Genomic DNA, 27,169 nt, shown 5'->3' with positions numbered 1-27,169 from the left:
ATAAGACAAGATATGGGGATGTAGTCAATAATATTGTAATAACTTTGAATGGTGACGGATGGTAACTAGATTTACCGTGGTGATTATTTCCTAGTGTTCATCAGTGTTGAATCACTATGTTGTATAGCTGAGCCTAGTATTTTATGTCAACTGTTCTTCAGTATGGCCCATAAACACACAATAAGCCCTCAATGGTAAATAACCTATTCATTGATATCATTTGTGAATTAGAACACATAAGCTCTTGTGTCAGTACTTTAATTTTATATATTCAGACTCTGTGAAATCTGAATCCTGTTTCAAAAGAAATCAGAACCTGCAATTTTATTGTTATTAGGTTGCTAAGCTAACATCTAAACTAAAAGCCCTTTATATTGCTGTATTTGAAGAAACCTATGCTTTTATTTTTCAGAAATAAAACACTTTAGAAACAGTGAGCATTAGTAGCCAAATATTAATTTATAAAACAGTATTTTATAGAGTTTTATAGAGTAATGGTTAAAGAAATATAACCCTGTCTTTCTCAGAAACCCATCATGTTGCTGATTATGCTAAGAAAAACCCTTCCTGGCTTAGTTTAGTCTCTAAACTTGAAGTACCCTGAGCTCTGTTTTTTCCTGTGTCCACATACCTTCTTTTAGTCTCAGTGACATGCGGTATGTTTTCTCTGTTCAGTCTTATAGAACTAATCACATGAGAGGTTTGTTTACTTTTCCAGTTACCTACTTTCACACCTTCGCTTCTGTTTGCAAATGCCTATAGAAAGGTGCTACAAAATGTTTGATAAGGTTGCAGTTGTAAAAGCCATCGCCATCTCTTTCTGATCAAAAGATCTTTTCTTATTAATGCCCCTCTCCTCTCTTTTTCCTAACTTTGTGCACACAGAGAAATTATGCATTAATTTAGGTGGCTTACCCCCCTTCAGGTAACTTCAGACAGTGACTTTATTTGAAAAGGACCTTAGGTAAAGGGCCCACCCATATCCCAATTCAGACATGCTCTATTGAATTAAACTGATTTCATAAGGCTTGTTCTACTGAAGTGACCCTACTGATTTATTTTCTAAAGGCCATTTTCTTTTATCTAATTTTCCTGAAAATGAATTACGAATACCTTTTCTTAATAACTGAGTTTTAGTCTGAGGGTTGCTGAGGTGGGGGGAGGGATAGCGTGGCTGGGTTATGAACATTGGGGAAGATATGTAGTGTGGTGAGTGCTGTGAATTGTGTAATACTGATCATTCACAGACCTGTACCCCTGAAACAAATAAAACATTATATGTTAATTTAAAAAAAATTTTTTTAATAACTGAGTTTTAGTAATTTTTTATTTTGTTTGCATTTGCTTCCTGAATAATTTGAGTATGTTTCTCCTGTTTTAGGCTCTTGAAAATCATTTACAACAAAAACATTCTGCAGAGCTTCAGTCATTAAAAGATGCACACAGAGAGTCAATGGAGGGCTTCCGGATAGAAATGGAACAGGAACTTCAGACTCTTCGGTTTGAATTAGAAGATGAAGGAAAGGCTATGCTTGGTATTTTGAAAGGATTATAATTTTGTCATATTTATTTGCATGTTCTCCTTTAAAACTCAGTATGAAATCACAGCTTTTTAAAAAATTTTTGAAACACCAAAATGAATATGTATTTTGTATATACAAAGTGTTTTGTATATTTGAAGTTACCAGATGAAGAGGTGAGTGTGGAGGAGTAGAATGGTTAGAACAGAAACAGTGAGGGGAGGTCCCCTCAACTTTCCCGTACTCTGGCTGTGTAAACAACACTCACTGGTGCTTCTACCTACCCTAAGGGACTAAACGGAGTCAGGACATTCAAACTTTCCATTCCCTAGTGACTGAAAGGAGTAAATAGGCATGGAGCCACATGTCCTTAGACTTGATGGTCATATGGTATTCTCCACTCCAGGATTTTGTTTTTAGAAGAAAATTCATGTTCAGGTCTGACTTTTTATGTAGGTATTTTTCAGATATTTCTTTAATGGGATTTTAATCTTTGAAGTAATCAAATCACTGCCCTTTTTATAAGGAGATCAGTTGAGATTTGAAGGAAAACTGCATATGTATTTAAAGAATTGTTTTGGTGTTGTTCAAGAACTTTTTATCCCTACCATCTCATTTTCCTTTTGTTTGTTTTTTTTTTCCCCCTAATTCTCTTAAGAGTTTTTATTGTATGTTGTCACATTTCAGTGGTGTACCCTTTCCAATAGGAATTGGGAATAAAAAAGACAAAGTGTTGTGGATACCTTGGGCCCCAAAAGCAAAGCCATTTGACCCAGTTCATTGTCTCTACTGTTGCTGGGAGCCCTAGGCCAAGTCATCAGAGCTCTCTCCTTTTCCTCCTTTACAAGCCACTGTGATAGCTAGGGTGAAAATCATATTGAGACTATTTATCAGACATTTGTGAGATATCTTTTTACATGCTACAGAAACTGCTGAGCAAAGAAGAATTAAAAAATGAACTGCAGCTCTATCTTTATAAAGAAGCAGCTTATAGTCAAAGGTAGAGGCAATCTATAAAATTCTCGTCCACAGGAAGCACAGACTTTCCACAGCAGTGTGAGAAGTAAAACAGGCCCAGTGTTAGCACCATTGTTTAGTCCACTGAAACTTGATTTCAATGCCTCTCTACTGCAAAAGGACTTTTTATGATTTTTTTAAATTAAAGTTTACTTTGAGATAGTCATAGATTCATATCAGCTTGTAAGAGATAATACAAAGAGATACTCTGCGCCCTTTATCCATTTTCCCAAAAACTATAGTTCTTATCTCTACCAGAATATTGACACTGACATTATTAAGGCATAGAATACTTCCATTACCGTGTTGATCCCTGTTGTCCATTTATAGCAATATCTACTTCCCTTTCCTCCCCACCATCATTCCCGGTAACCATTAATCTGTTGTCCATTTCTGTAATTTTGTCATTTTAAAAATGTTATAAATGTAATAGCATGTAACCTTTTGGAGATCGCTTTTTTTCACTCAGCATAATTCCCTAGAGATTGGTCCAGGTAGTTGTATGTAGCAGCAGTTTGTCCCTTTTTATTGCTGAAGGACAGTTACTGTCCTTCACCCATTGAAGGACATCTGGTGTTTCCAGTTTTGTGTAAGTGTAAATTTTCATTTCTCTGGGATAAATGCCAGGAGTGGAGCTGGGTCATATGATGATGTAGGCTTAGCTTTTTTTTTTTTTTTTTTTTTAAAGAAACTGCCCAACTATTTTCCAGAATGGCTGTACCATTTTACATCTTCACCAGCAGTGAATGAGTGACAGTTTTCTTCCACATCTTCACCAACATTTGATGTCACTGTGTTGTTTATTTTACTCTGCATTTCTCTAATGGCTAATGATGTTGAACATGTTTTCATGTGTTTATTTGCCATCTTTATATCTTTTCTAATTGGATTGTTTGTAAAAACTGTTGAGTTTTGAGAGTTCTTCATGTATTCTGGATACTTAGTCCTTTGTCAGGATCCATCTGGTCTAAGTTTGCCCCCATTAATCCGTTGAAATTACCCTCCCTGAGGTCACCATTTAACTTCAAAATTCCACTGCACTCCCACTTTTCCGTTCCCTGCTCTTTAATCTCATGTGCTAGTCCTGTTTCCCATGCATCTGTTAAATACTGCTGTTTCCCAGGATTTAGTTCCCAGGGCTCTGCTCCGTTTTTTGGTTTTCAGGATTTTCCTGGTTGTTTGGATTCACAACTATGGCTTTTAAGTACCATCTGTTTTGCTAGTAACTCCAAATATGTATTTAAGACCAAACTGCTTTCCTTGTGAATTAGATTTCTGCTTCTTACTGCACATTAGGAAGTTAGATATTCTAATTTTACATTTTTAAATATTAGCTTACCATCTCCCTCAGGTCCAAATCCTATAGCTCCCATTTTAATTTAGAGTATTACTGTTTACCAGTTGCCCAAGCCAGGAAGGTAGAAGATGCGTTTAACTTCTTTTCTTTTGCTTCCACACCCTGTTAGTTCCTTCCCTTAGATATTCCCTATATCTGTTCTCTTCTTGAGTCCTTTTGTCATACGCAGTTCATGGTCATATCATTTTTCAACTGGGTAATTACCATAACCTTTTCATTGATCTTTTTCCTGCAATTCACCCTCCAGACTCCCATCTGGCTAATCTTTGTTAAGACTCAAATCTCACCATGGAACTTCCCAACTTTAAATCTTTCAGTAACTCCCGTGTCCTACCTCAGTGCCTGTCAAGTTTTTTCACAGAAGTAGCCCTTAACACCAGGGAGACTGAACCTACATGGAGGCCTCAGGAAGAGCCTAACATGACTAGCTCCAAGCACAGCATTTTTTTTTTTAAGTTGTCTCATGTTTTAGCTTTAAAATGTACAATTTGCCTTTTATTCATATCTCTTTTGTATTAACGTGAAAGTAATGGCTTTCCTCAAAATCTTCAAGTACAAATCATGTTTCAGAAGACGATCATGTATACTCTAAAATTCCCTCAGATGTACTGCCACATATATCCCAGATTGAGAACCATAAACTCAAACATAGAGTCAACAGCATTTTGTGCTAAAACTCTCTCAGACTTGGCTCCATTTTCTTTCTACTCTGACCACGTGCTCTGTGGGCACCCAGCATACCAATCTTTTTACAGTTTACCTCATAGATTTGGTTTTCTGCTTTTGCATATGTTATCCCCTCCTCATTAATGCTTTTCTCTTTCTCCACTTGGGAGAACCCTTGCTCAAGTGATTTAGAGTGAGTTATTGTGATAGTTCCTTTGTGATAGCATTCCCAATTTCTTTCTCCTAGGACATCTGGATTCTTCTACCACTGTGCTTTCATTATAGCTAATATTCGTCTCTCCTGTTCCACTTAATTCTCTGGCATGATGCCTTTCCCTCTAACCCGTGCAGTTATTAGAACAGGGCCATATTTTGTTCTCCCTTCATGTAATACGTGGCATTCAATAAGTGTGGATTGTATCAAATAATCTCAAATTCAAATCAAACTCATGACTTACAAATCAAAGCATTCACCTGCCAGTTTTTAACATCTTTCAGAACTATGTGGAAGAATTCTTACCTGGGTGGGAAGGTGCTTCCTAAATGAACATATGTTATGGTACTGTTCAGTTCTAAAATGTTAGTATTCCAATAGTGAATGAGAAAAGTTAAAAAACAAAACAAAACCAAACATTTTGTCTCCTTTCACACCTTACTGGCAAATCAAAAGCCTATATGAAACACCTTGATCCTTTTGAGCAGTTGGAAAATTTTCTTATCCTTATCAAAACTAGATAACCTTTAAATTCATGATATTCTGTGATAGTCTAGGATATCTAAATGGGCATATACAAGTGTCCTAATTTTAAAAAATAATATTCTGTGACTTTTACAATTTTTATGTGAAGTATCAATAATATTTCTAAAATACATGGACAGTTTTTATTCCCCTTGTATTCCAGCCTCTTTGCGCTCAGAATTAAACCATCAGCATGCAGCTGCAATTGATTTGTTACGGCATAGTCATCATCAAGAATTGGCAGCTGCTAAAATGGAATTAGAGCGAAGCATAGACATCAGCAGAAGACAGGTAAAGGAGGACATTCTGTTATGTGATGATTCCTTAAATGTGAATAGATGTGAATGTTGACAGTTTTCTGAAAATTATTTTGTAATAACTAGTATTTTCACTAGTTATTATTTATCATCTATATTGAAGAGTCTTATTTTTAAAGGGAAATCGGTAACTTGACTTTAGCATATTGGTCATAAAATTCATTTTATTTTATGAATTTTTAATTGAATATTTTGAGTTTTACTTACATTTTAAGAAAGCAGACAAAATATAAATAATATGAAGAGTGAAGACAGAACACTATGAAACAGCACTATATATAGAACTTTCCAAGATGATAGACCTGTTCTATATCTGTTCTATCCACTGTGGCAGTCACTGGCCACATGGCCGGATGTCTAGTGTGACTTATATGTCTGGTTTTGTTTAATTTTTAAATAATTTAAATTTGAATTTAAGTAGTCATACTGGATAGCATAACTATAGAGGTAGCAGGTGCTCAAGAAAAAAGATAACTGATATTTCCATATCACTGTAACACAGGTACTACCTATGCTTTTTAAACTTTACTCTTTGGCCAAGTGTACTTCCTTCAGTTAGAGAGTTTATATCTTAAATGTCTGGATGGATGGATTTCTAGGCATAGAGCAATGAAGGCCCTCATTTGTTAGACTTAAAACTTTGACTTTGTTAGTCTTTAGCTATGTTAAATGATCAGCTCAAATTTTCTCTTCACTGCTATGAAGTTTTAAATGAGTCACTTTATAACCATGGAGGGAAATTTTATTTTCTCCTAACTAGGCCAACACTGGAATTGACAATGTATAGATAGACATTGTAGAAAATGGTAACTTCTAGGAAAATGGAAGGGAGCTTATATTTCAGACAAGGCAACTGCTACATCAACACTAAGCAGAAAGTCTGCTTCCTGAGCCATAGGATATGTGTGTGTGTGTGTGTGTGTGTGTGTGTGTGTGTGTTTTGGCCTAGCCTCCGTGATGCAGGGCCTTTTTAAATGAAGGGATAATGGTGCCAGAATTTTATTGTAAGCCCATATAACTTGGTGAGTGTGTAGGGGCCCTGCATTCTGTTCTCAGCTCTGTTGTTCATATAAATCATCCTTGAACAGATATCTCTTGGGTATTCGTTTCCTCATCTGTAAAGTGTGTGGGAGATGTTCTTTTATGGTCTTTTGGGTCTCTTGTCACCCTGATATTATCCATATAAACTGTATCCGTATAAACACTTCTTACAGATGGGAAGAGAGGAGGTCTTAGGTTTTATTTTAGCAGTTTGGTTTTAAAGCAGTGTCATTACATTTGTCATTTTCTTTCCCTTAGATAAATGCAGAAAGCAAATATTAGGAAACTTTTAAGAATTATTTGTAGGGCTTCTGGCTTGCTCTGTCAGTAGAGCATGTGACTCTTAATCCTCATAGAGGTGACTTAAAAAAAAAAATTATTTGTACCTTGCAGAGTAAGGAACATATGTGTAGAATAACAGATCTACAAGAGGAATTAAGGCACAGAGAGCATCACATCTCAGACTTGGATAAGGAGGTACAGCACCTTCATGAAAACATAAGTGCCCTAACCAAAGAACTGGAATTTAAGGGGAAAGAAATTCTCAGAATACGAAGTGAATCTAACCAACAGATGAGGTATGCCATTAATTACAATAGAAGCAATATACAGCGTAATCCAAAAGACTGTTGTATAGTAGTTAGAAATACAAGCCTATTTTTATGACTAAACTGTCTTCTAGCAGATATTGAAGACCATTTCTTACTTTTTTTCTTGACTGCTATAATTTAGAACATAGATGAAGTGTTTGTATTTTGAACAATGTGTATGCATTCAGTAACTTTGGAAATTGTATTATTAACTAAACTCTTTATAAAATAGAATTTAAAAAGCATTAAAGGAGAGAACTTTAACAAGCTAGAAGATTAGAGCAAAGTAAGTAACTTACTTTAGGCTGTTTCCATTAGTTTTCTATATATTATACCTAAAACCATTTCAAATTTGGTAGAGTATAGAAAGTTTTGAAAGCTTGACCTCAGAATAACATATTCTTAACTAAAAATAAATTAAACAGGTTGCATGAACAAGATTTAAACAAGAGACTTGAAAAAGAGCTGGATGTCATGACAGCAGACCATCTCAGAGAGAAAAATATCATGCGGGCAGATTTTAATAAGACTAACGAGCTACTCAAGGAAATAAATGCAGCTTTGCAAGTGTCGTAAGTCATATTGTATTAAAGAAAATTCATATGTGGGATATAAATTGAGGAGACTGTGTCTAACCTCAGATTAGCTACTCTTTTAAATCTAATTGATACTTTAAAAAGAAAACTTAAGTGCTGTATTACAGATGGTAATTGTAATGTGATATTTTCATTAATGAGGATAAGGCAGTTGAGTGGCTCTCAGCTGCCATGGCTGCAGTTCCACTAGGACAATCCTTGCCTAAAGCTTGTCTGAATCATGAGCTGTCATGCTATGCTGAAAACTCTAGAGATGTCCATTGTATAATGTTAAGGAAAAAGAGCATATTGTGGCCAATAGGAATATTATGATCCCATACATGCACTAATAATACATGTTTTATATACAAATAATCAAAAGAGCTTAAAAAACAAATACAAAATTTAATGATAGTACTTCCCTCTAGGGAGTAGATTACACCGTATTAGAGGTGGGGAAGAGCAAAATCTTCCTTTTTTATTTTTTATGCTCTGTATAGATATTGTTGGAGTTCCTACAAATAAGCATTTAATTTTGATTTTAAAAATTAATGAAAATAAAATATCAGAAATAGTTACTCATATATAATAACTCCAATATTGTTAAAACCAAGATTTCTAATTATTGCTTAATGTTTTAAAGAAGTATTTAACAGCCCCTCTCTTTCCTACACACTTATAAACTGTTAACAGCCACTGTACAAATAGCATTCACTCCCATCTCTGAGGCCTGAACTCTAGTTCAACTTAAATGATCTCAGAATTAGTCTATTCTAAGCTGTTGCTGCAAATGATTTATTCACCTTTAGTCTCTCTTCTTCTAACCAGTTAAAAAAGCTGCATAAAAATATATAGATATCTCCACATACTTTAGTAAAGTCAAAATAGTGACTAATCCCATTAACCTTAGTCTCCAAGTAAAACTTAAAACTCCTAGTGTCACTGTGCCTTATCCTCACATGTCAGCCACACCAACCTCAGTTTCCTTCTGATTCTGTGTTTACAGTCTAGAATAATCTGTGTCATTACTACCTGATTACCTTCCCCCCAATCTCCAACTCATCTTCTCACATTTTACCCATTTAACTAATTAAGCCTCATGATAAATAGTGTTACATATATGTAGTATATATACCCACACCCACACTTAAGCTGAAACAAAAAACAGACACCCCCTACCTTGCTCCCCTCTCCTTGCTCCCCCAGCCCCAAGTGGTTAGCGTTTACTTCAGTAGCTCCTAAAGTGAGACACCCTCTCCTGGATACACACAGAATTTTCACATTAATAGGCATGCTAATGTTTCCTGAATGAATTTTTTTGAGGATTTCCTATAGCATGTACTACTTCGTGATGTAACACTTGAAATGTTGAAGAAACTCATGAGATCATTTTCTCAGTCAAAGTGATTCTTTAGTGTTTGGGAGGTAATTTTTAAATACTTTTGAGCCACAGTAAGTGCTCATAATCTTGGGCATTTTGCAAAAATTAGTTAGAATAAACCCTACTGTTTACTTTCCCTTCTCTTGGCCTCATTGGACGGAGGCTGAAGTCCTGGCATCCCCCTCTTCACAGTCTGAAAAAACATGCTCACAAAAAGAACACCCTCTGTCTGTCCATGTGTCCTGTCTCCTTAGGAATGTTAATTTACAAAGATTAAAGGTTTGTTTCTACTTTATTCTGATTTATGTGGTTTTACACATTATGAATTTTCAGTAGATAACAAATTACTTTTTTATATTGTGATTTTTTTAATGATCAAAGAACTAGTATTACTCATGAGTCAAATATTTTATCTGTTTTTCTAGATCTACCATTTGTTTTATGCTAGGTTAGATTAGGTCCATGCTAACCGACTGTATTTCTTTTTTCAACAGAAAACTACCACTATCATATAATTAATTAGTCTTTAGCTTAGGTATTTATTCTTTTAGTTGAAGCCAAACATACATACCAATATATTTGGACCAGTGCTGTCCAGTAGATTTTCTGTGGTAATGAAAATGTCCTATATTTGCTCTGTCCAGTATAATTGTTATTAGCCACACACAATGGCAGGTAAGCATTTGAATTGTGGTTAGTACAACCAAGGAACTGAATTTTTCATTTAATTTTAATTCAACTGTAAATAGCCACAAATGGCCTACTGGCTACCATACTGGAAAGCACAGTTTTATACAACTGGATATTTCTGTTTCATATTCCTAAATGAAGCCTGCTTGAATCTGCTGAATAGCTTAGATCAGAGGTGGTGAGCAAGGAGAGTGCATCCCAGCTTAAGAAGCTGGGGGACAAGACTTGAATGTTCTCAGCCTATTGCAAAGGACTAAGGGCATCTTACCGAAGTTCCTAACCAACTGCAGGCTGACTTTAAATCTTTGAAATTGGAGAAACCCTGTGGATTTGTGGAAGTGGATGGTAGTGGAAGGACTGGAGAAACGAACATGGGTTGGGCTGAATCCTGGAGTGGAGGGGCCTCTGGGGCACCTGGAAGCTTCTTGCTTCTGTTCCCACCCCAAATCCTGTTTGGACATCAGGGAAGAGGGGACTAGAAATTTAAACACCAGAAAGTATCATCTAAACATTGTAGAAATGGTAATGAGTGCTGTAGCTCTTATGGAATGATTACTTAAAAAACTCTTTTCTAATGCTGGGTACTAAAGTCTTAGATTTTTAGATATTCTATAGAAATAGTTTCATTTTTGAGTGATACTATAGTAAAAACCTTGTGTCTAGTATGTCGCAGTTTTTGTTTTAGAAACAAATGAAAGAATGAACGGTTTTAAAGAACTTTAAGCTAAATCTAAACATATAAAGAACTTGGAATCATATTCGATCTTTTTTATGCAGAAAAGGGGGTTCAGAGATAATTATTGTTTGTCTAAGCTTACTTTTCTCACTGTACTGGAACAAAAGATAGTTTCTTCTTGGGGGAAACATCAAATTTTCTGTACAGGGCTATTACATAGATCAGGAATCCCTAATTGAAAAGTAACACTCTACCATGCCCAAATGACTTACTCTTTAAAAGTTGTTTGAGTTCTTTTATCCATAATACCTTATTGTTCTTTGTTGTTGTTTGATTTTTAAATTACCATTCTGGTGTGTTCATAAACTTTGTGATGTAAGGAATAAGTATTTCTATTGTCATGCATCAGAGTCCATGCCCATAAATTATGGGGAACTAAAGGTGCAACATTAAATTTCTTCCGTTATATATTTCTTTTCTTAAATTCCCGAGAGGATGATATAATAGAGTTTATCCTTATACAATTAAGATTCTAAAATACCTCTGTGCCAATACTGTTGTTTGGCCTAGAATCTCAGTTTACTGACTTTGTCAATTATTTTTTTAAAAAAGCATGGGAGAACTGCCACTTTGAAAACATTTTTATGCATTTCATACAACTTTTTTAGGTATTCATATTTTTGGTTCTGTTGTTCACAAACCCTAGACATTGACCTATATATTGTTGGAGAAAAAAAAAAATCAGGGCATGCATGCCAGGGGAGAATCCAACAATGACCTAATTAGATTTATATATGTTTTACTTGTTTTTTTCTCTCTGTATTTCTTTTAATGGAAATCTATATTTTGAGTAAAAGACTAACTTGTATGTTTTCCAGGCTTTAATCTTTCAGAATTTGGTCATTTCTGACTATCTTTGATACAGTTTTCATATTTTTAATTGATTCATTATAACTTAAAAATTTAGCAGGAAGATTTGATTATTTCTGCAGTAAAACCATTATCACTACTGAAAAATTGTATCCATTTTCTAAACAGAAGCTAGGCAATAATTAAAAATATGTAAATTATGTGACAAAAAACCAATATTATTAGATTCTAGCTAGTTATTGCTGCTGCAAGCCAGCCTGAGCCCTGTGAAATAAGGTGATACGCATATGTTGTGAAAGCCATTTAAGATACAGAACCAGACTAAGACTCTTCCTTCTTGTGACCAGAAAGATTAAAGAAGAACAAAGTAAGATCATTCCTGTAGCACCAGCTGTTAACACCTAGTCTTTGGGAAACCAGGCAGGCCTAGAGAGCTGCTTGGGGCAGCTGAAGAAAGGGACCAGGCTTTGACTTGAAATGGATCAGAGTAATGCCACGTGTTCTATTAGAATTTTGAAAGACTTAGCAATTCTGGAAGTATATTTGCAATTTAAATCTAGATCATATTACTTGTTCTCTCCTTTAATGCTTTCCCATTTGTGTTTATATGAATTTTTTCTTCAATGTAATCAATTATTTTTTCCCTTTTAATATCAAGGTATCTTTTTAAAGTTTTTTTTTTTTGGTGATATTTAACTGATAACAATTTTGTAGGTAAATGAAAACATACACTAGAATTGAGGTGTATGTAGAACATATGTATGCAGAATGTATGTAGAACATACACCAGAGCAAAAAAGGTGGTTTGGGGATTTTAAGTGACTGTTTTAGACTCCCTTTACTTTAACCTCTCATTGTACTAGAACAAAAGAATAGAAATAATAGTTTCATTTTTCATTTTGTTTAATAATAGGTTTAAATAAGGCATTAAATTGAGCTTTTTAGCAACTATTTACTTACTGCCAAGTATTTTTGTTCAGCTGTAGGATGCAGTTCAAAAAGCTTCTTTTGCTTTTAACAATAAAGTACCACAGTGACATCTTGTGGCAACTCTGGTATAAACCCAATGCCTTCTTCCTTGACCAGATCATTGTTTCTCAGGCTTCTTAAAATTTTGCCCGTAAAATGCCATATCATGATAAAATGCAAGGTCCCTCTGTGTGAGCCAGTGAAGCAGATTTTTCACTCAGCCTGCATTATCACAAAAGAATAAAAGATAGTGAAACTAACCTCAAACTGAATTGACAAAGTCATCTCTGATCCTGAGACATTGACTTCCTAACCCCACACCTCCCTTTACCCACAAATCTTCCCGAACCCAAGAGATTAGAACTTTAGGTTGGGCCGAGTTAGTGGAGTTTTTTACTAAAATTCTTAAAATACAGAGATTCTTGGACCCCTCTAGAATTGGGAAGTGGGAGTAGATCACTGATAGATGATAGATTGTCTAGAAGTTACTCAGTGTGTGTTGAATACATTTCTCTGTGTATCTTCATTCACCATAATTTTTATTGAGCTTACATTCTGTCCTTTTACTTTGAAAACAGTAAATTTTTAAATTGCTGTCATTATTTAAATTTTCTGCTCCCCCCGCCTAAACCCCTAGTTGAGCCAGCAGTTTCCATTTGCATTCTCTTCATTCTGCCCTTTCCGATATCGATATTTTTAGACTCTGCAGGGCCTGTGGTGCCTCTGCTTATAAAAGGTGGCCTCTATTCCAGAGTCTTTTTTTTTTTGGAACCTTCGTTATTCTAGAGTCTTCAGTGGCATTCAGGCCTATTGCCTTCTTATCTCATTCTGGGCAGAAGCAGCCTAGAAAATAATTATCTTATCTGATTAATCTTTTTTACAGTGTTTATGTATTAGCTGATCATACAGAACTTTTTAATTGTGTTTCCTGTAAACCAGGAAAGAATTATGTCGTGTATGTGTCCTGTTTCCCTTTTCTCTGTATCTTTTCTTGTCTCTCTTCTATGTTACCAAGCCTTATGTCATCACACAGGAGTGTATTTTTGGTAAGTTCTCCTGATGGTGAAACCACAATTCCAGCATCATACCTATGTTTAGAGCTTAGTATTATTCAGTATATCATTTCTTCTACAGAGCTTACCTCACCTCATTCTGACATACTGTTGAATGACTTACAATCGGTGAAATTCTTCTGAAAGTAATCTGTAAAGTCTTTAATAACATCATCTACCCCCTTAGAGCCTTTAATAATACTACAGCTATTTGAGACAATCATGTTATTATGTTGAAAAATTTTAAGGAGAAAAGTTTGCTTTTAAATTTTGTATGTGTTCAATTGGACTAATTTGAATAATGTAGATATTACAGAAGAATGTGTCTGAATCCTGTCAATGAACTAAAAGGTTTCTTGTTTTCAGACTAGAAGAAATGGAAGAAAAATATCTAATGAGAGAATCAAAACCAGAAGATATACAGATGATTACAGAATTAAAAGCCATGCTTACAGAAAGAGACCAAGTCATAAAGAAACTAATTGTAAGATTTGGGGGTGGGAGGGATGTAACCATGTTAGTTACCATGTTTGCCAATCAACAGTCTATTGGCTAAGTATTAAGTAATGCTAAATGAAAATTGAAAGTATAAGATATGTGCATTGTGATTAAAAGTTTATTAAAAATGTTCATGAATAAGGATAAGAAACATAAAGTAATTTTAAATTTGGTATTAGGTAAGAGGATTGTGCCTTGGCAACATACAGTTAATATGTTATTGAAGGTGTGTATTGTTCATGTAGAATTAGAATTAGATAGGAAGGAACACATGCACACATTAGCCTGCACTGTGTACTTCCAGCTAGTTGTATTATTTTACCCTGATCCAAGGAGATACTCCATGAGGAAAGGGATCCATTTTTCTTAGGGTTCTAACTAAGAGAAGATACAGACTCTCTCTTGAGAGTCTTTTTTTTTTTTTTAAGATTTTATTTATTTATTTGACAGAGACACACAGAGAGGGAACACAAGTAAGAAGAGTGGGTGAGAGAGAAGCAGGCTCTCTGCTGGGGCTGTGGGGCTCAATCCCAGGGTCCTGGGATCATGACCTGAGCCAAAAGCAGACGCTTAACGACTGAGCCACCCAGCGCCCCTCTCTTGAGAATCTTGGTCCAATGAGGTGTTAGGGTCTCTGAGCAGTCCATTAGGGAAGGAAATACAGTTTTAACAATAAATAAACTGACTTCATTATTCTTCAAGAATGAGAAATACAGTCTATGGCCATACCACCCTGAATGCATCTGACCTCGGAAGCTAAGCAGGGTAGGGCCTGGTTAGTACTTGGATGGAAGAATAAGAAATATGCAAATGTCTTAATAACTCATAAAACATTTTAGAGTTTTCTAAAATTATATATCCTGATCAATACTTAAAATAATTTTTATAGTCACTAAAAAAAATTTTTTTTTTCAGGGTAAAACTAACATAGAATGTTAATCACTCTACTGGTTCATTGATCTCTTCAACTAAAAACTATGGATGTTAGCATGCAAAGAGAGCCTAGAAGCATTTATTTCTGAAGTCTTTTCTTTAACTTTCTCTTTTTTGGCATTTAGGAAACTCATCCTGTTGGCTGGGACTATTAAGTTCCTGCTAAAAGCAGCCAGTTATCAATTGGGGTTCCTTATGGAACCCAGGAGCAGACATTGGCAGGATTTTCCAGGCATTGTGAACATGAGCACAGTCCTCATAGATTCCTCTGATTACCTTTTATTCCACACATGAAGTTAGCACAGGGATTAAATGTAATTTATTTCATCTATGCTAGAAATAGCTTTTCCAGTTCTTAGTGAACAGATGTTAAAGATAGAGTTGTATTTTATCCTCACAACAGGATAGGCATTAGACTTCAAAGAATAAAGCAAACACAAAGCAACGTAGCTAGTTGGTGACAGATTAGAAATCCAGGTAAGGATTGTTCTACACTCTTCCTACTACACACCAATTCTGCAGACTCTGAAGCACATGGGCTGAGGTGGTGCAAATGACAGTGGTAACTAAGAAGGGGCTGAAGTATCTGGTTCTACTAGAGCATAATCGTGCATTTCACACTCATGTGTTTACTTCTTACAGTCTGTTCAGTTGACACATGTTGGTGGTGAAGTAAAAGGCAGAGGATTTAACTGTATGTTGGTCACTTTTTCTCTGGTCAGTGATTAGAACTGCTGTAGTACAGTCAACCCTTGAACAGTGCAGGGGTTATGGGGCACCAACTCCCTGCATAGTTGAAAATCCACATATAACTTAACTGCCCGAAAACTGGATTACTAATAAACTATTGTTGACCGGAAGCCTTACTGAAAACAAAGTCAATTAACACCTATTTTCTATATTATATGTATTATATACCATATTCTGACAGTAAAGTAAGCTGGAGAGAAGAATGTTATTAAAAAAACCATTAGACAAAAATAACATTTATAGTACTTCATTCATCCAAAAAAAGAAAATCAGCATGTAGGTGGACCCATGCAGATCAAACCGTTGTTGTTCAAAAGTCAACACTGAGGTCTCAGAGAGGAGATTAGACAAGATCAAATGTATTCCAGTACTGAAGAATAATGATAATCAGTGTCACCTTTATAGAAACAACGAAACCATATACACAACTCCATGAATGTAAGTTAAGCTGCTCAAACTGCATAGTCAGCCCTTTGGAACAGAGAATAGGGCCAAAATATTTAGATCCACCTGGGGAAAAAAGTTATTAATGGGTAGAGAAGAACCCCAAAGCATATGGTTTTGAAAAGTTTTGAAAACCTTCCCACCAGCTGTCATTAAGTCACTAGCAGTCAAGTCTAGAAATCTTTGATGAACGAGGTATATAAATCCTCACTCAGGTTTTATAGTAAATTCTGAATGAAATGGCATTTAAACAGTGTTAAATTTTCAATAGAAAATGTCTAAGTGGTGTTTATAATTCTTTTGCTTAGGAGGATAATAAGTTTTATCAGCTGGAATTAGTCAATCGAGAAACTAACTTCAACAAAGTGTTTAACTCAAGCCCTACTGTTGGTGTTATTAATCCATTGACTAAGGTACGTGCTATAAACATTATGAAACAGGGATGTAGTTTAAAACTTGTTTAAAATTTTTAATATTCAGAGCAGTATAGGATAAACCTTCCAAATCTTAAATTTAGTATTTAGGATTAAAATCTATGAATTTTATGTATACATTTTCACAGAATGAGATTAATATTTTTTGTTGAGAATTCATACTCCTTAAGACATTATTGTAAAACCTTGGTTTCTGTCATTTGGTTTTTCACATCTCCAAAGAAAACTAACATCATTTTGTTGGTGTTCACTATCCTCTATGGGGTCCTGAAAGGTACTCTAGCCCTGTATACCTAACAGCACTCCCTAACTTAAGGCCTTAGGCCTGCCATGTTAATGAGCCTTGTTGTCTACCAGTCTTTGGAGAAGTGCTTTACTTCTCTCAGTACATTTCTTGACACTTAAAATTGAAAATGGTCTATTCTGAGACTTTGTTACTCTCTCAGGACAGATAGAAGAGCATTATAGGCAAGTAAAATGGACATGGCTAAGTCTTACACATCTTTGTACCATAGCTTCCTATGGTATGGTAGGTATTCAGTTGCAAATTTCATCACATTTTCTGTAAGTGGCCACAAATAACTGAATAAAGCAAATAATGAATTAATTATGTATATTGGCTTTATAGGGATTACATATCTTTTTTTTTTTTAAGATTTTATTTATTTATTTGACAGAGAGAAATCACAAGTAGGCAGAGAGGCAGGCAGAGAGAGAGAGGAGGAAGCAGGCTCCCTACCAAGGAGAGAGCCCGATGCGGGGCTTGATCCCAGGACCCTGGGATTATGACCTGAGCCAAAGGCAGAGGCTTTAACCCTCTGAGCCACCCAGGTGCCCCAGGGATTACATATCTTTTGGCTGAAATCAGTAGTAGAAATAAAGTACTAGTGCTAAAGCCATTTTGGGATTCAGATTTAATTTGCCCCTTATGCCTAATTTCTATTGCGTCCTTAGCCAGAAATTTTTACTTTCAGTGCTCATAAAAACTTCTCTGTTAAGAACATCTTCCCTTCACAAATTAAACTGCTCCAAATTTTTAAGTAATCCTTTAACATAGAATGACTTAAATGTTTTATGAAACGGAACGACTAAAGTAGGGATGCCTATAGCTGATTCTACAGAGCTTAAAATACTACCTGGCACATGGAAGGCTCTCATAATTGGTGAACGAATTAATATAGTTAGTTTTTAAGTTCATATTTTAGGGTGAAATATGTTTTAAATTACAAAGCAAGATTACAAGACTTGATGAAACAAATAATAAGATGGAAATATTTTCTTTTTTTTAAAGATTTATTTGACAGCAAAAGAGAGAACACAAGCAGAGGGAGTGGGAGAGAGAGAAGAAGGCTTCCCGCCAAGCAGGGAGCCAGGTGCAGGGCTGGATCCGGGGACCCTGGGACCCTACATTCTGGGATCCTCATGACCGAAGCCAAAGGCAGATACTTAACAACTGAGCCACCCACGTGCCCCAATAAAATGAAAATGTTTCTAATATATTTTTGGGAATAAAATTTTTAGCTCTAAAACCATTCCTGTAGAACTTTACCAACGAGACTTTTGTTTCCTTCAAATAGAAACTTACGGTAGGTTTATTTACAACCTCTAGTGACTAGAACAAGAAAATGCAAAAGATACATCGGTTCAATTCTGAGAGACTTCAGCTTTAATAATTGTGATTGTAGAAGACACTATTCTTCCCTTGTATTTTCAGTTATGCAAAGTAGACCTTTTGTCAGAGACTGTGATTCACAGAATATGACATAGATAGAGAGGGCAATGTCTAGATAGTAAGATCATTACTTTGTAAATAAAGGAAAAAGGCCAATTAGGCTATTGGTTTTTTTTTAAACACTTGAATCATTTTGCAGAAAAATATTTCATAAGTTTAGTTAGCACAAATTTAACTTGTAAAAGATGGTATTAAAAATGTCTTGCAAACCATTAAGTCTATTTTATTCACACCTCTAGAATCAATGAGCATTATCTTGCTGTACACAGTAAAATTTTACTTTTGCAAGACATTTTTAATACCATCTTTCACAAGTTTTAAAAGATTATGATCCAATTATTGATACCACCAATTAGGAAAAGAGACCTATTTATGCAGATTTAATTTTCTCTCTTCAAAAAGATGGTGCAGCAAATTTGAAACCAGTTACTTGAGTCAGCCTTTAGGTCTTAAGTAGGAATGTGGGGTATGTTTCAAACTACTTCTCCAAGTATTTTTCCATTCCCTTTTTATTTCCAGGCAAGGAGTGCCTCCCTTTGACAGAAGGCTAAAGTTCACCGACCTCCCTTTTAAAACTGTTTAACTTTACAACCTTCTTCTCCTAATTTTAGCCTAAGTCTGTTTAACCACATGGTATCTGCAAGACCTGCTCCTTTCCCCTTTCCTCTAAGTAGTCTTTTCCCTTTGACATTCTTTCCATCTCTTCCCCTCCCCGTGAACACCATTCTGTGTTTCTTTCTCATTCTTTCTGGCCCAGCAGCATGTCTGTCCTAAGGATTCCATGTAGATAAAGAACACCTCCAAGGATCCCCAGACCACACTTTGGGTAACACTGGTTCATTTTAACATCCAATTTAACATAAAGTTTCCAAAATCTACCCATGCCAAATTATATCTTCTACTATTCCTATTTTCTCATTTGTCCTTATGCAGGGACTATCCTCACATGTATTATTTTTAATGCAGCAAAAGAAGAAGAATGATAAGTCACCAACAAACAGGTTTGTGAGTGTTCCCAATCTAAGTGCTCTGGAATCTGGTGGAGTGGGCAATGGACATCCTAACCGCCTGGATCCCATTCCTAATTCTCCAGTCCACGATATTGAGTTCAACAGCAGCAAACCACTTCCACAGCCAGTGCCACCTAAAGAGCCCAAGACATTTTTGAGGTGAGCCCCGTCTCACCAGTGATTTTTTTCTTTTCTTTTTTACTTGAAAAATTTACCTTCTTACATTGCAGAAATTTGCTACTTTAAGACCAGCCTAGGAAAAGAAATATCACTGTGAAAGATTTTTAAAATTCATTTATCACTTCTCTAGAAAACTCCTTTTTGGCTCTGAAGATTTTTTTCTAATTTCTTGTCAATTTTTCTATATGCTGAAAGAGGTGCTAATGTAATTTGTATGCTTAGAATTTTGATATTTATTGATACCTGCTTCATTTTGATATTATAGCAAATTTTTCACTAATAATCCATCTTTATTACAGAACTTAAATTTTTTTTTGTTTTTCTTACATATTTTTTTCACTTTCTTGTTTACCAGGCTTATTTACAAATATATATGCTTACTGCCAAAATAAAAAAATATGTAAGTTCTGGGAATTTAACAATAGATATAAGCAAAAAATAAATTTAGAAAATTTTTTTACAAGTGATATTCCAATTTGAAGTTAACCTCAGACTTAATTAAATATATTAACAAGGAGAATTTAAATGAAATCCAATTGTTTATCCATTAAATAATGTCAAAGTATTGTTGTTTTAGGTTTGCCTTACTGTTACTGAGTCTGTGCTGCTTTAAATTTTTTAAATTTATTCCTACTAAGTCTCAGCAGTGTCACTAGTAATAATCTTACAGGTAGACACAATCTTTTTCTAGGGTAAGTGATGACATAGTTGATGACTAATTATTTTAAATAGAGAAAAGTAGGAAGAATAAAAATAGTCACATACACTTTTGAATGTGCCTCCTGCTAAATATTTTGTGTTGCTTATTTTCCCTTGTGCATGGGTATGTTCAGGTATCAGTAAGATGCATGTGCATGAGCTCAAGGAACTTGACCACTGGAGTTTCCATTACACATTGTTGCGTGCCTTGTAATTTCCCCCAAAGACGGTAGGGATTCTTTTATTTTCTCAACTAGCCCAAAGAATCTTTAGTTAGAATTAAGTATAAATGATATAACTTTGAAGATGGAGGGGAAATGGGCTTCTTAAGGTACTCCTTTCGCCCTAGACTGTTTATGGAATTATGAAAGTTTAATATAACTATACATGTAGTAAAAATACTATGCCATGGCTTAGTTAGTTATATTTGAGGGCACATCTGTAAAAAATCAAATGCTTGTGTCAGATTCTGAAATTTTAATTAAGTAAAAAGGTGCTGAAAAAGAGGAATGTTACCTTGTTCTTATTTCTGATAGTTCCTCCTGAATTTTTTTATTCAAAGTTTTTTTCAGCTGTCTGATTTTTGTCTTTTTGTAACTTCTTGTAATTGTTTTGATGTGGCTCCTCCTTAACTGACTTCATCTGAGCTGCTGATGCACTCTCATGCTCTCATGGAGTGGAGAAACCAATCTAGTGTAGAGGGGTCTACAGAACACATCTAACACAGGGAACCAATTGTGGTCATCTACGGTGATGTTTTTTGTGCTTTTCCCTTCATTTTGCAAAAACAGCTTAATGCTGGGTTACATGTCTCTCTTTTTTTATGAATTCAGTCCTCCTCAGAATGAAGCTTCCCCGGTGGCTTCTCCAGATCCCCAGCGCCAGGAGTGGTTTGCCCGGTACTTCACATTCTGAAAGAATTGTGTTGGCAGCAGCTAGTTCTGTATGGACAATTACTAAAAGCATGACCTTATACAGACCATTACATGTACAGGCTTTCCTATGTCAAACACTGTGAATGAGAAAGTATTTGTCTTTCCAATTTGAAAATACTCTATTTCCTGTGATATTTATTGGAATCAGTCTACTATATTATGTGTGTAATTATAACAGTTATTTTTATTTGAAATGGAAGAGTCTTTAACCTTTGTAATTACTGCATAATAAATTTTGTTAGAACAAACAGTGCTTTTCATTTTTTTCTAGTAAGCTTGTTAGACTTTTTAAATATTTTTAAATTCTAGATAAGATTTACTAAAAAGGTGTTTTCTAAAAAGTTTTACTGCATAATAAAATATTATTTGACTTTTATAATCATAACAAAATCAGGATGAATACAGGATAATTTAATTTGTTCCATTATCATGTATAACTATAACTATAAGCTCTGTCCTCTAAATTTATAAGTCTATAATGAAAACACTTGTGGAAATTATAAACTTTCAGCTGTAAAAATACTGTTGACTTATTTATAGTGTATTTTGTTATTCTGATAGCTGAGGGTCTAGGACTTCTAATATAGTTAGTATCTATGATTAATATGATTTATGGCCAAAAGTTATTTGGTAAAGAGACAGGTCTGTCTTAATTTGTCTTAAAAGTTAGTGGGAGATGGGTTTTAAGGAGGGCATTTGATGTAATGAGTACAGGGTATTATATGCAACTGATAAATCACTAAACTCTACCCCTGGAACTAATACACTATATGTTAATTAAATCTAAATTAAAATTTAGAAAGAAAAAAAAGTTTGTTACTGATATATCAACTACTATTCAACAACTAGTGCCAAATTTAGTTGATCATGCAGTGTAGATTTTAGAAGTATTTGGGTGAACAAGATGAATACAAACACCTGATCTATGAATGATTGTAACAATAAAGACCAGTTTTTTTAGTGGTTATTATGTGTCACTATGCTGAGGGGCATTAGAAAAACAAACCATTGTATATAAGTTTGCACAGTTGGCATATTCTTTTAAGTTATCCTGGGGGGGGGGGAGTATATAAAATACTTGCTGTGAATTTTTTCTTCAACTGAGACTGAATTTTTTTTTTAAAGATTTTTAATTTTATTTATTTGATGGAGAGAGAGAGATCACAGGTAGGCAGAGAGGCAGGCAGAGGTGAAGGGGGAAGCAGGCTCCCTACTGAGCAGAGAGCTCAATGTGGGGCTCGATCCCAGGACCCTGAGACCATGACCTGAGCCGAAGGCAGAGGCTTAACCCACTGAGACACCCAGGCGTCCCGAGACTGAATTTTCTAAGTGGTTATTTCTTATTTCAGAAAACAAATCTAGTTATTAGCACATATTCTCATCCCTGATTTTTATTTTACCTAATAATTTGGAGATTATTTACCAAGGATTTGATGATTAGTTCTCATGCAGGTGAATGACTTGACACAGACATACAGAGATGATGAACACCTGTCCTCAACAACTAACCACATACTTGCTGAAATAGCCAAGGACCAAACTTTTTCAATATCAGAGCAATATCAGAAGGGACACAAGATTTATGGAGTGTACAGTGAGAAAAGAGAGAAGGAAGTGATTAATTCTACCTAGGTGGTGTCAGGGAAAGCTTGACATGGAAATGGTACCCAATTATAATTTTGAAGTATGGGTAGGAATTAACCAGACGAGGGACAGAGATGTTTGAGCCACAAACTGGAACAAGTATCAAGATAGAAGAGGTGAGCTACATCCAGAGAATTAAGGGCAATCCTATGGGATCAATGTGTAGGCTACAGAATATTGCCTAAGACAGCAACAATTGCTAGAGCACCTAGCCTTTTATTAGAATTTAATATTTTTAACAGATTAACAACTCAAATGAAGAGTACAAATGTACAAGTAGTAAAGGTTAAAACCTATGCTCCATTATTCTACAAAGGGCCTGAGATGCTTAGTAAGGAATTCAGCTTGATCCTGTAGAATTTTGAGCAAGTAATAGCATGATTAGATTTAAAATTTTTAAATCACCATATGGCTGGAAAAAATAAAAACTACTTATATGCTGCCGATAAGAGACTCACTTTAGACCTAAAGACACATATAGACACTGAAAATGAAAGGATGGAAAAAAGATATTCCATGCAAGTGGAAGAAACATAAAACAGACCAGAGTAGCAATACGTATATCAGACAATAGACTTTAAAACAAAGACTGTAACAAGAGATAATAAAAAGGATATTACTTAATGATAGTCCAACAAAACATAGAATAACTATAAATAACTATGCACCCAATATTGAGCCTTTAAATCAAAACAAATATTAACAGACATAAAGGGAGAAACTGACAGTAACACAATCAATTAGAGAGGAATTTAACACCCTACTTATATCAGTGAATTCATAGATCAGGTAGAAAATCAATAAGGAAACCATGCCTTTGAATGACACATTAAACAAGATGGACTTAACAGATACATACAGAATATTACATCCAAAAATATCAGAATACACATTTTTTTCAAGTGTGTATGGAACATTCTCAGGATAGATCACATGTTAGGCCATAAAACAAATCACATAAATTTAAGATTAAAATCATATGATGTACCTTTTCTGGCCACAACAGTATGGAACTAGAAATCAAACACAAGAAAAAAACCCACAAACACATGGATGTTAAATAACATGTTATTGAACAACCAATAGATCAGCAAAGAAACCCAAAGAAGAAATTTAAAAAATACATAGAGACAAAATAAAATTGTCCAAAATCTTTGGGATGCAGGCAAAAGCAGTTCCAAGAGGGAAATTTAGACCCATGCAGGCTTAAATAAAAAAAAAAAAATTTTTCAAATAATCTAAACTTATACCTAAAGAAAATAGAAAAAGAAGAAGAAAAAAGTCCAAGGTTAGTAGAAAGAAATAATAAAAACCATAACACAAATAAATGAAAGAGATACACCTACTCTCACATACCCACAACAGAAAAGATAAATGAAACAAAAAACTACTTCTTTTTCAAGATCAAAAGTCACATGCTAAAAACTAAGGATTTTTTTGAAAACTAAAGATTTTTTGAAAAACGATTTTTTTTGAAAAAAGAAAATGGTAAACCTTCAGCCAGATTCCTCAAGAAAAAAAGAGAACCCAAATAAATCCAATAAAGAAAAAAAAAAGAAAGAAAGAAAAAAGGAGAAAAAGCTGGCACCACAGAAATACAAAGAATTGTAAGCAAATAATGTAAAAAAATTCTCTGCCAACAAATTAGACAAACTGGAAGAAATGTATTCCTAGAAACACATAATCTTTCTAAACTGAGCCAGGAATAAATCTGAACAGACCAATTACTACTAAAAAAATTGACTCAGTAACCAAAAAATACCAACAAGCAGAAGCCCAGGATCAGACAGCTTCACAGGTGAATTCTACCACACATTTAAAAGAACAGTTAACACCCATTCTTCTCAAACTACTACAAAAAAACTAGAAAGAAAAGCTTCCAAATATATTGTACAAGTCCAGCATTACCCTGATACCAAAACTAGACAAAGATACTATTAAAAAAAAAAACTACAGGCCAATATCCTTGATGAACATAGATGCAAAAATCCTCAACAATACATTTGTAAAAAAAAAAAAAAAATTCATATACCATGATTAAGTAGGATTTATTCCAGGAATGCAAAAGTAGTTCAACATTAGCAAATCAATCAATGTGATACACTGCATTAACAATTCAAGGGATAAAGTTTCTATCATCTCAATAGATGAAGAGAAAGCATATGACAAATTACAACATCCACTCATGACAAAATCCCTCAACAAAGTAGGTTTAGAAGGGAACATGCCTCAAATGAATAAATACCATATATGAAAAACCCACGCTAACATCATATTCATCAGTGGACAAAGATGTCCACTTTTGCCACATTGATAAACTCTTGGAAGTCATAGCCATAGCAATCAAAGTAATAAAAAGGCATACAAATTGATACAATTCAGTCTTTGCACATGACATGATGCTATATATAGAAAATTCTAAAGACCCCCACCCAAAAAAGAATAATTGAATTCAACCAATTTGCAGGATAGAAAATACAAAGAAGTCTGTTGTTTCTATACCCTTATAAATAGCAGAAACAATTTTTTAAAATCCCATCTACAGTAGCAACATAAAGAATAAAATAGGGGCTTTATCACCAGCCTGGCTTGTTCCGTTGGTAAAGCATGTGACTTTTGATCTCGAGGTTGTGGGTTTGAGCCCCACATTGGGTATAGAGATTACTTAAAATCTTAAAAACAAAACAAAACCAAAAAACTAAGAATAAACATAACCAAATAGGTGGAACAACTCTGTAAAATGCTGATGAAAGAAATTGAAGACAACATAAATAAATGGAAAGATATTCCATGATCATGAATTAGAAGAATATTGTTTAAATGTCCATACTACCAAAAGCAATTACAGATTTAACGCAAGCCCTATCAAAATAGCAACAGCATTTTTCATAGACCTATAACATATAATATTAAAATTTGTATGGAATAACATAAGACCCCAAATAAAGCAATCTTGAAAAAGAACAAGAAAGGTAGAGGTATCACAATCCCACATTTCAAGATACACTACAAAACTGTAGTAAACAAAACAATACAGTATTATCACGAAAACAGATACAGATCAGTGGAAAAGAACAGAGTTCAGAAATAAATCCGTGCTCTATGGTCAATTAATCTATGACAGGAAAAACATACACTGGGGAAAAGACAGTTGTTCAATAAATGGTGCTGGGAAAATTGGACAACTACATACATACAAAAGAATGAAACTGGACCGCTTTCTTACACCATATACAAAAATAAACTCAAAATGCATTTAAGACTTAAATGTAAGACCTGAAGCCATAAAATTCCTAGAAGAAAACATCGGTAGTAATTTCTTTGACACTGGCCTTAGAAACATTTTTCTAGATAGGTCTCCTCAGGCAGGGAGCAAAAGCAAAAATAAACTATTGGGATTAAACAAGCTTTTGCACAGCAAAAGAAACAACAAAACCAAAAGGCAGTCTCCTGATTGGGAGAAGATATTTACAAATGACATATTCAATACAGGTTTAACATTCAAAATATATAAAGAACTTGTACAACCCAACACCAAACACACCCCCCCCCGAGAATCTAAATAGACTTTTTCTCAAAGAAGACATACAGATAGCTAGCAGATACATGAAAAGATACTTAACTTTATGAATCATCAGGGAAATGGAAATTTAAACTACAAGGAGATATTACCTCACACAAATCAGAGTGGCTAGTATCAAAAAGACAAGAAACAACCAGTGTTGGTGAGGGTGTGGAGAGAAAAGGACCTTTGTGCACTGCTGGTGGAAATACAAATGTAAACAGTATGGAGCACCTTCAAAAAAATAACAAAACTACCATGTGATCCAGTAATTCCACTACTGGGTATTTATCCAAAGAAAACGAAAACACTAATTCAAAAAGATACATGCACTCCAAGTTTAATGCAGCATTATTTATAATGGCTAAGATATGAAAGCAATCCAAGTTGTCCATGGATAGATGAATAGATAAAGAAGATGCGATGCACACATACACACAGACACACATTATAGATAAAGGAATATTATTCAGCCATAAAAAAGAACAAGATCTTGCCATTTTTGACAACATGGGTGGAACCTAGAAGGTATTATGCTAAGTAAAATAAGTCAGACAGACATCATATGATTTCACTTATATGTGGAATCTAACAAAATATACATAAGGCAGAAACAGACCCATAAGTACAGAGAACTGATGGGTGCAAGAGGGGAGATATGAGTAGGGGGTTAGGCAAAATGGTGAAGGGGAGGGGACATTGTTTTCTGGTTGTAGAATGAGTAAGTCATGGAGATGAAAGGTATAGCATAGGGAATATAGTCAATGATACTGTAATAGTGTTGTATGATGGATGGCAGCTACACTTGTGGTGAGCAAACTATAACATACAGACTCATTGAATGTTGTTTTCCTGAAATTAATGTAACACTGTATGTCAAATATACAT

The 27,169-nt window shown here is 34.7% G+C and overlaps 1 protein-coding gene across 6 annotated transcripts in view; it reads left to right on the top strand.

Moving 5' to 3' along the window:
• FAM184A (family with sequence similarity 184 member A) overlaps positions 1 to 21,323 on the top strand; it is a 116,467-nt gene extending 95,144 nt beyond the window's left edge. For 2 of the 6 annotated variants that reach the window (XM_059400629.1, XM_059400627.1), the window contains 8 exons: positions 1,382 to 1,535; positions 5,463 to 5,590; positions 7,051 to 7,235; positions 7,673 to 7,819; positions 13,827 to 13,944; positions 16,394 to 16,498; positions 19,218 to 19,420; positions 20,974 to 21,323. In XM_059400629.1, coding sequence (XP_059256612.1) covers positions 1,382 to 1,535; positions 5,463 to 5,590; positions 7,051 to 7,235; positions 7,673 to 7,819; positions 13,827 to 13,944; positions 16,394 to 16,498; positions 19,218 to 19,420; positions 20,974 to 21,055 — 1,122 coding nt within the window. In that variant the 3' untranslated portion in view covers positions 21,056 to 21,323. Of the gene's footprint in view, positions 1 to 1,381; positions 1,536 to 5,462; positions 5,591 to 7,050; positions 7,236 to 7,672; positions 7,820 to 13,826; positions 13,945 to 16,393; positions 16,499 to 19,217; positions 19,421 to 20,274; positions 20,370 to 20,973 lie in introns of all 6 variants that reach the window. The other 4 variants (XM_059400631.1, XM_059400630.1, XR_009404455.1 and 1 more) reach the window with 3 other exon arrangements.
• The last annotated feature ends 5,846 nt before the right edge of the window (positions 21,324 to 27,169 follow it).

Source organism: Mustela nigripes, chromosome 5 (genome assembly GCF_022355385.1).
Source record: "Mustela nigripes isolate SB6536 chromosome 5, MUSNIG.SB6536, whole genome shotgun sequence".
NCBI lineage: Eukaryota > Metazoa > Chordata > Mammalia > Carnivora > Mustelidae > Mustela > Mustela nigripes.
Note: the sequence above shows the minus strand (reverse complement) of the source record. Positions and strands in the feature narration are given on the sequence as shown.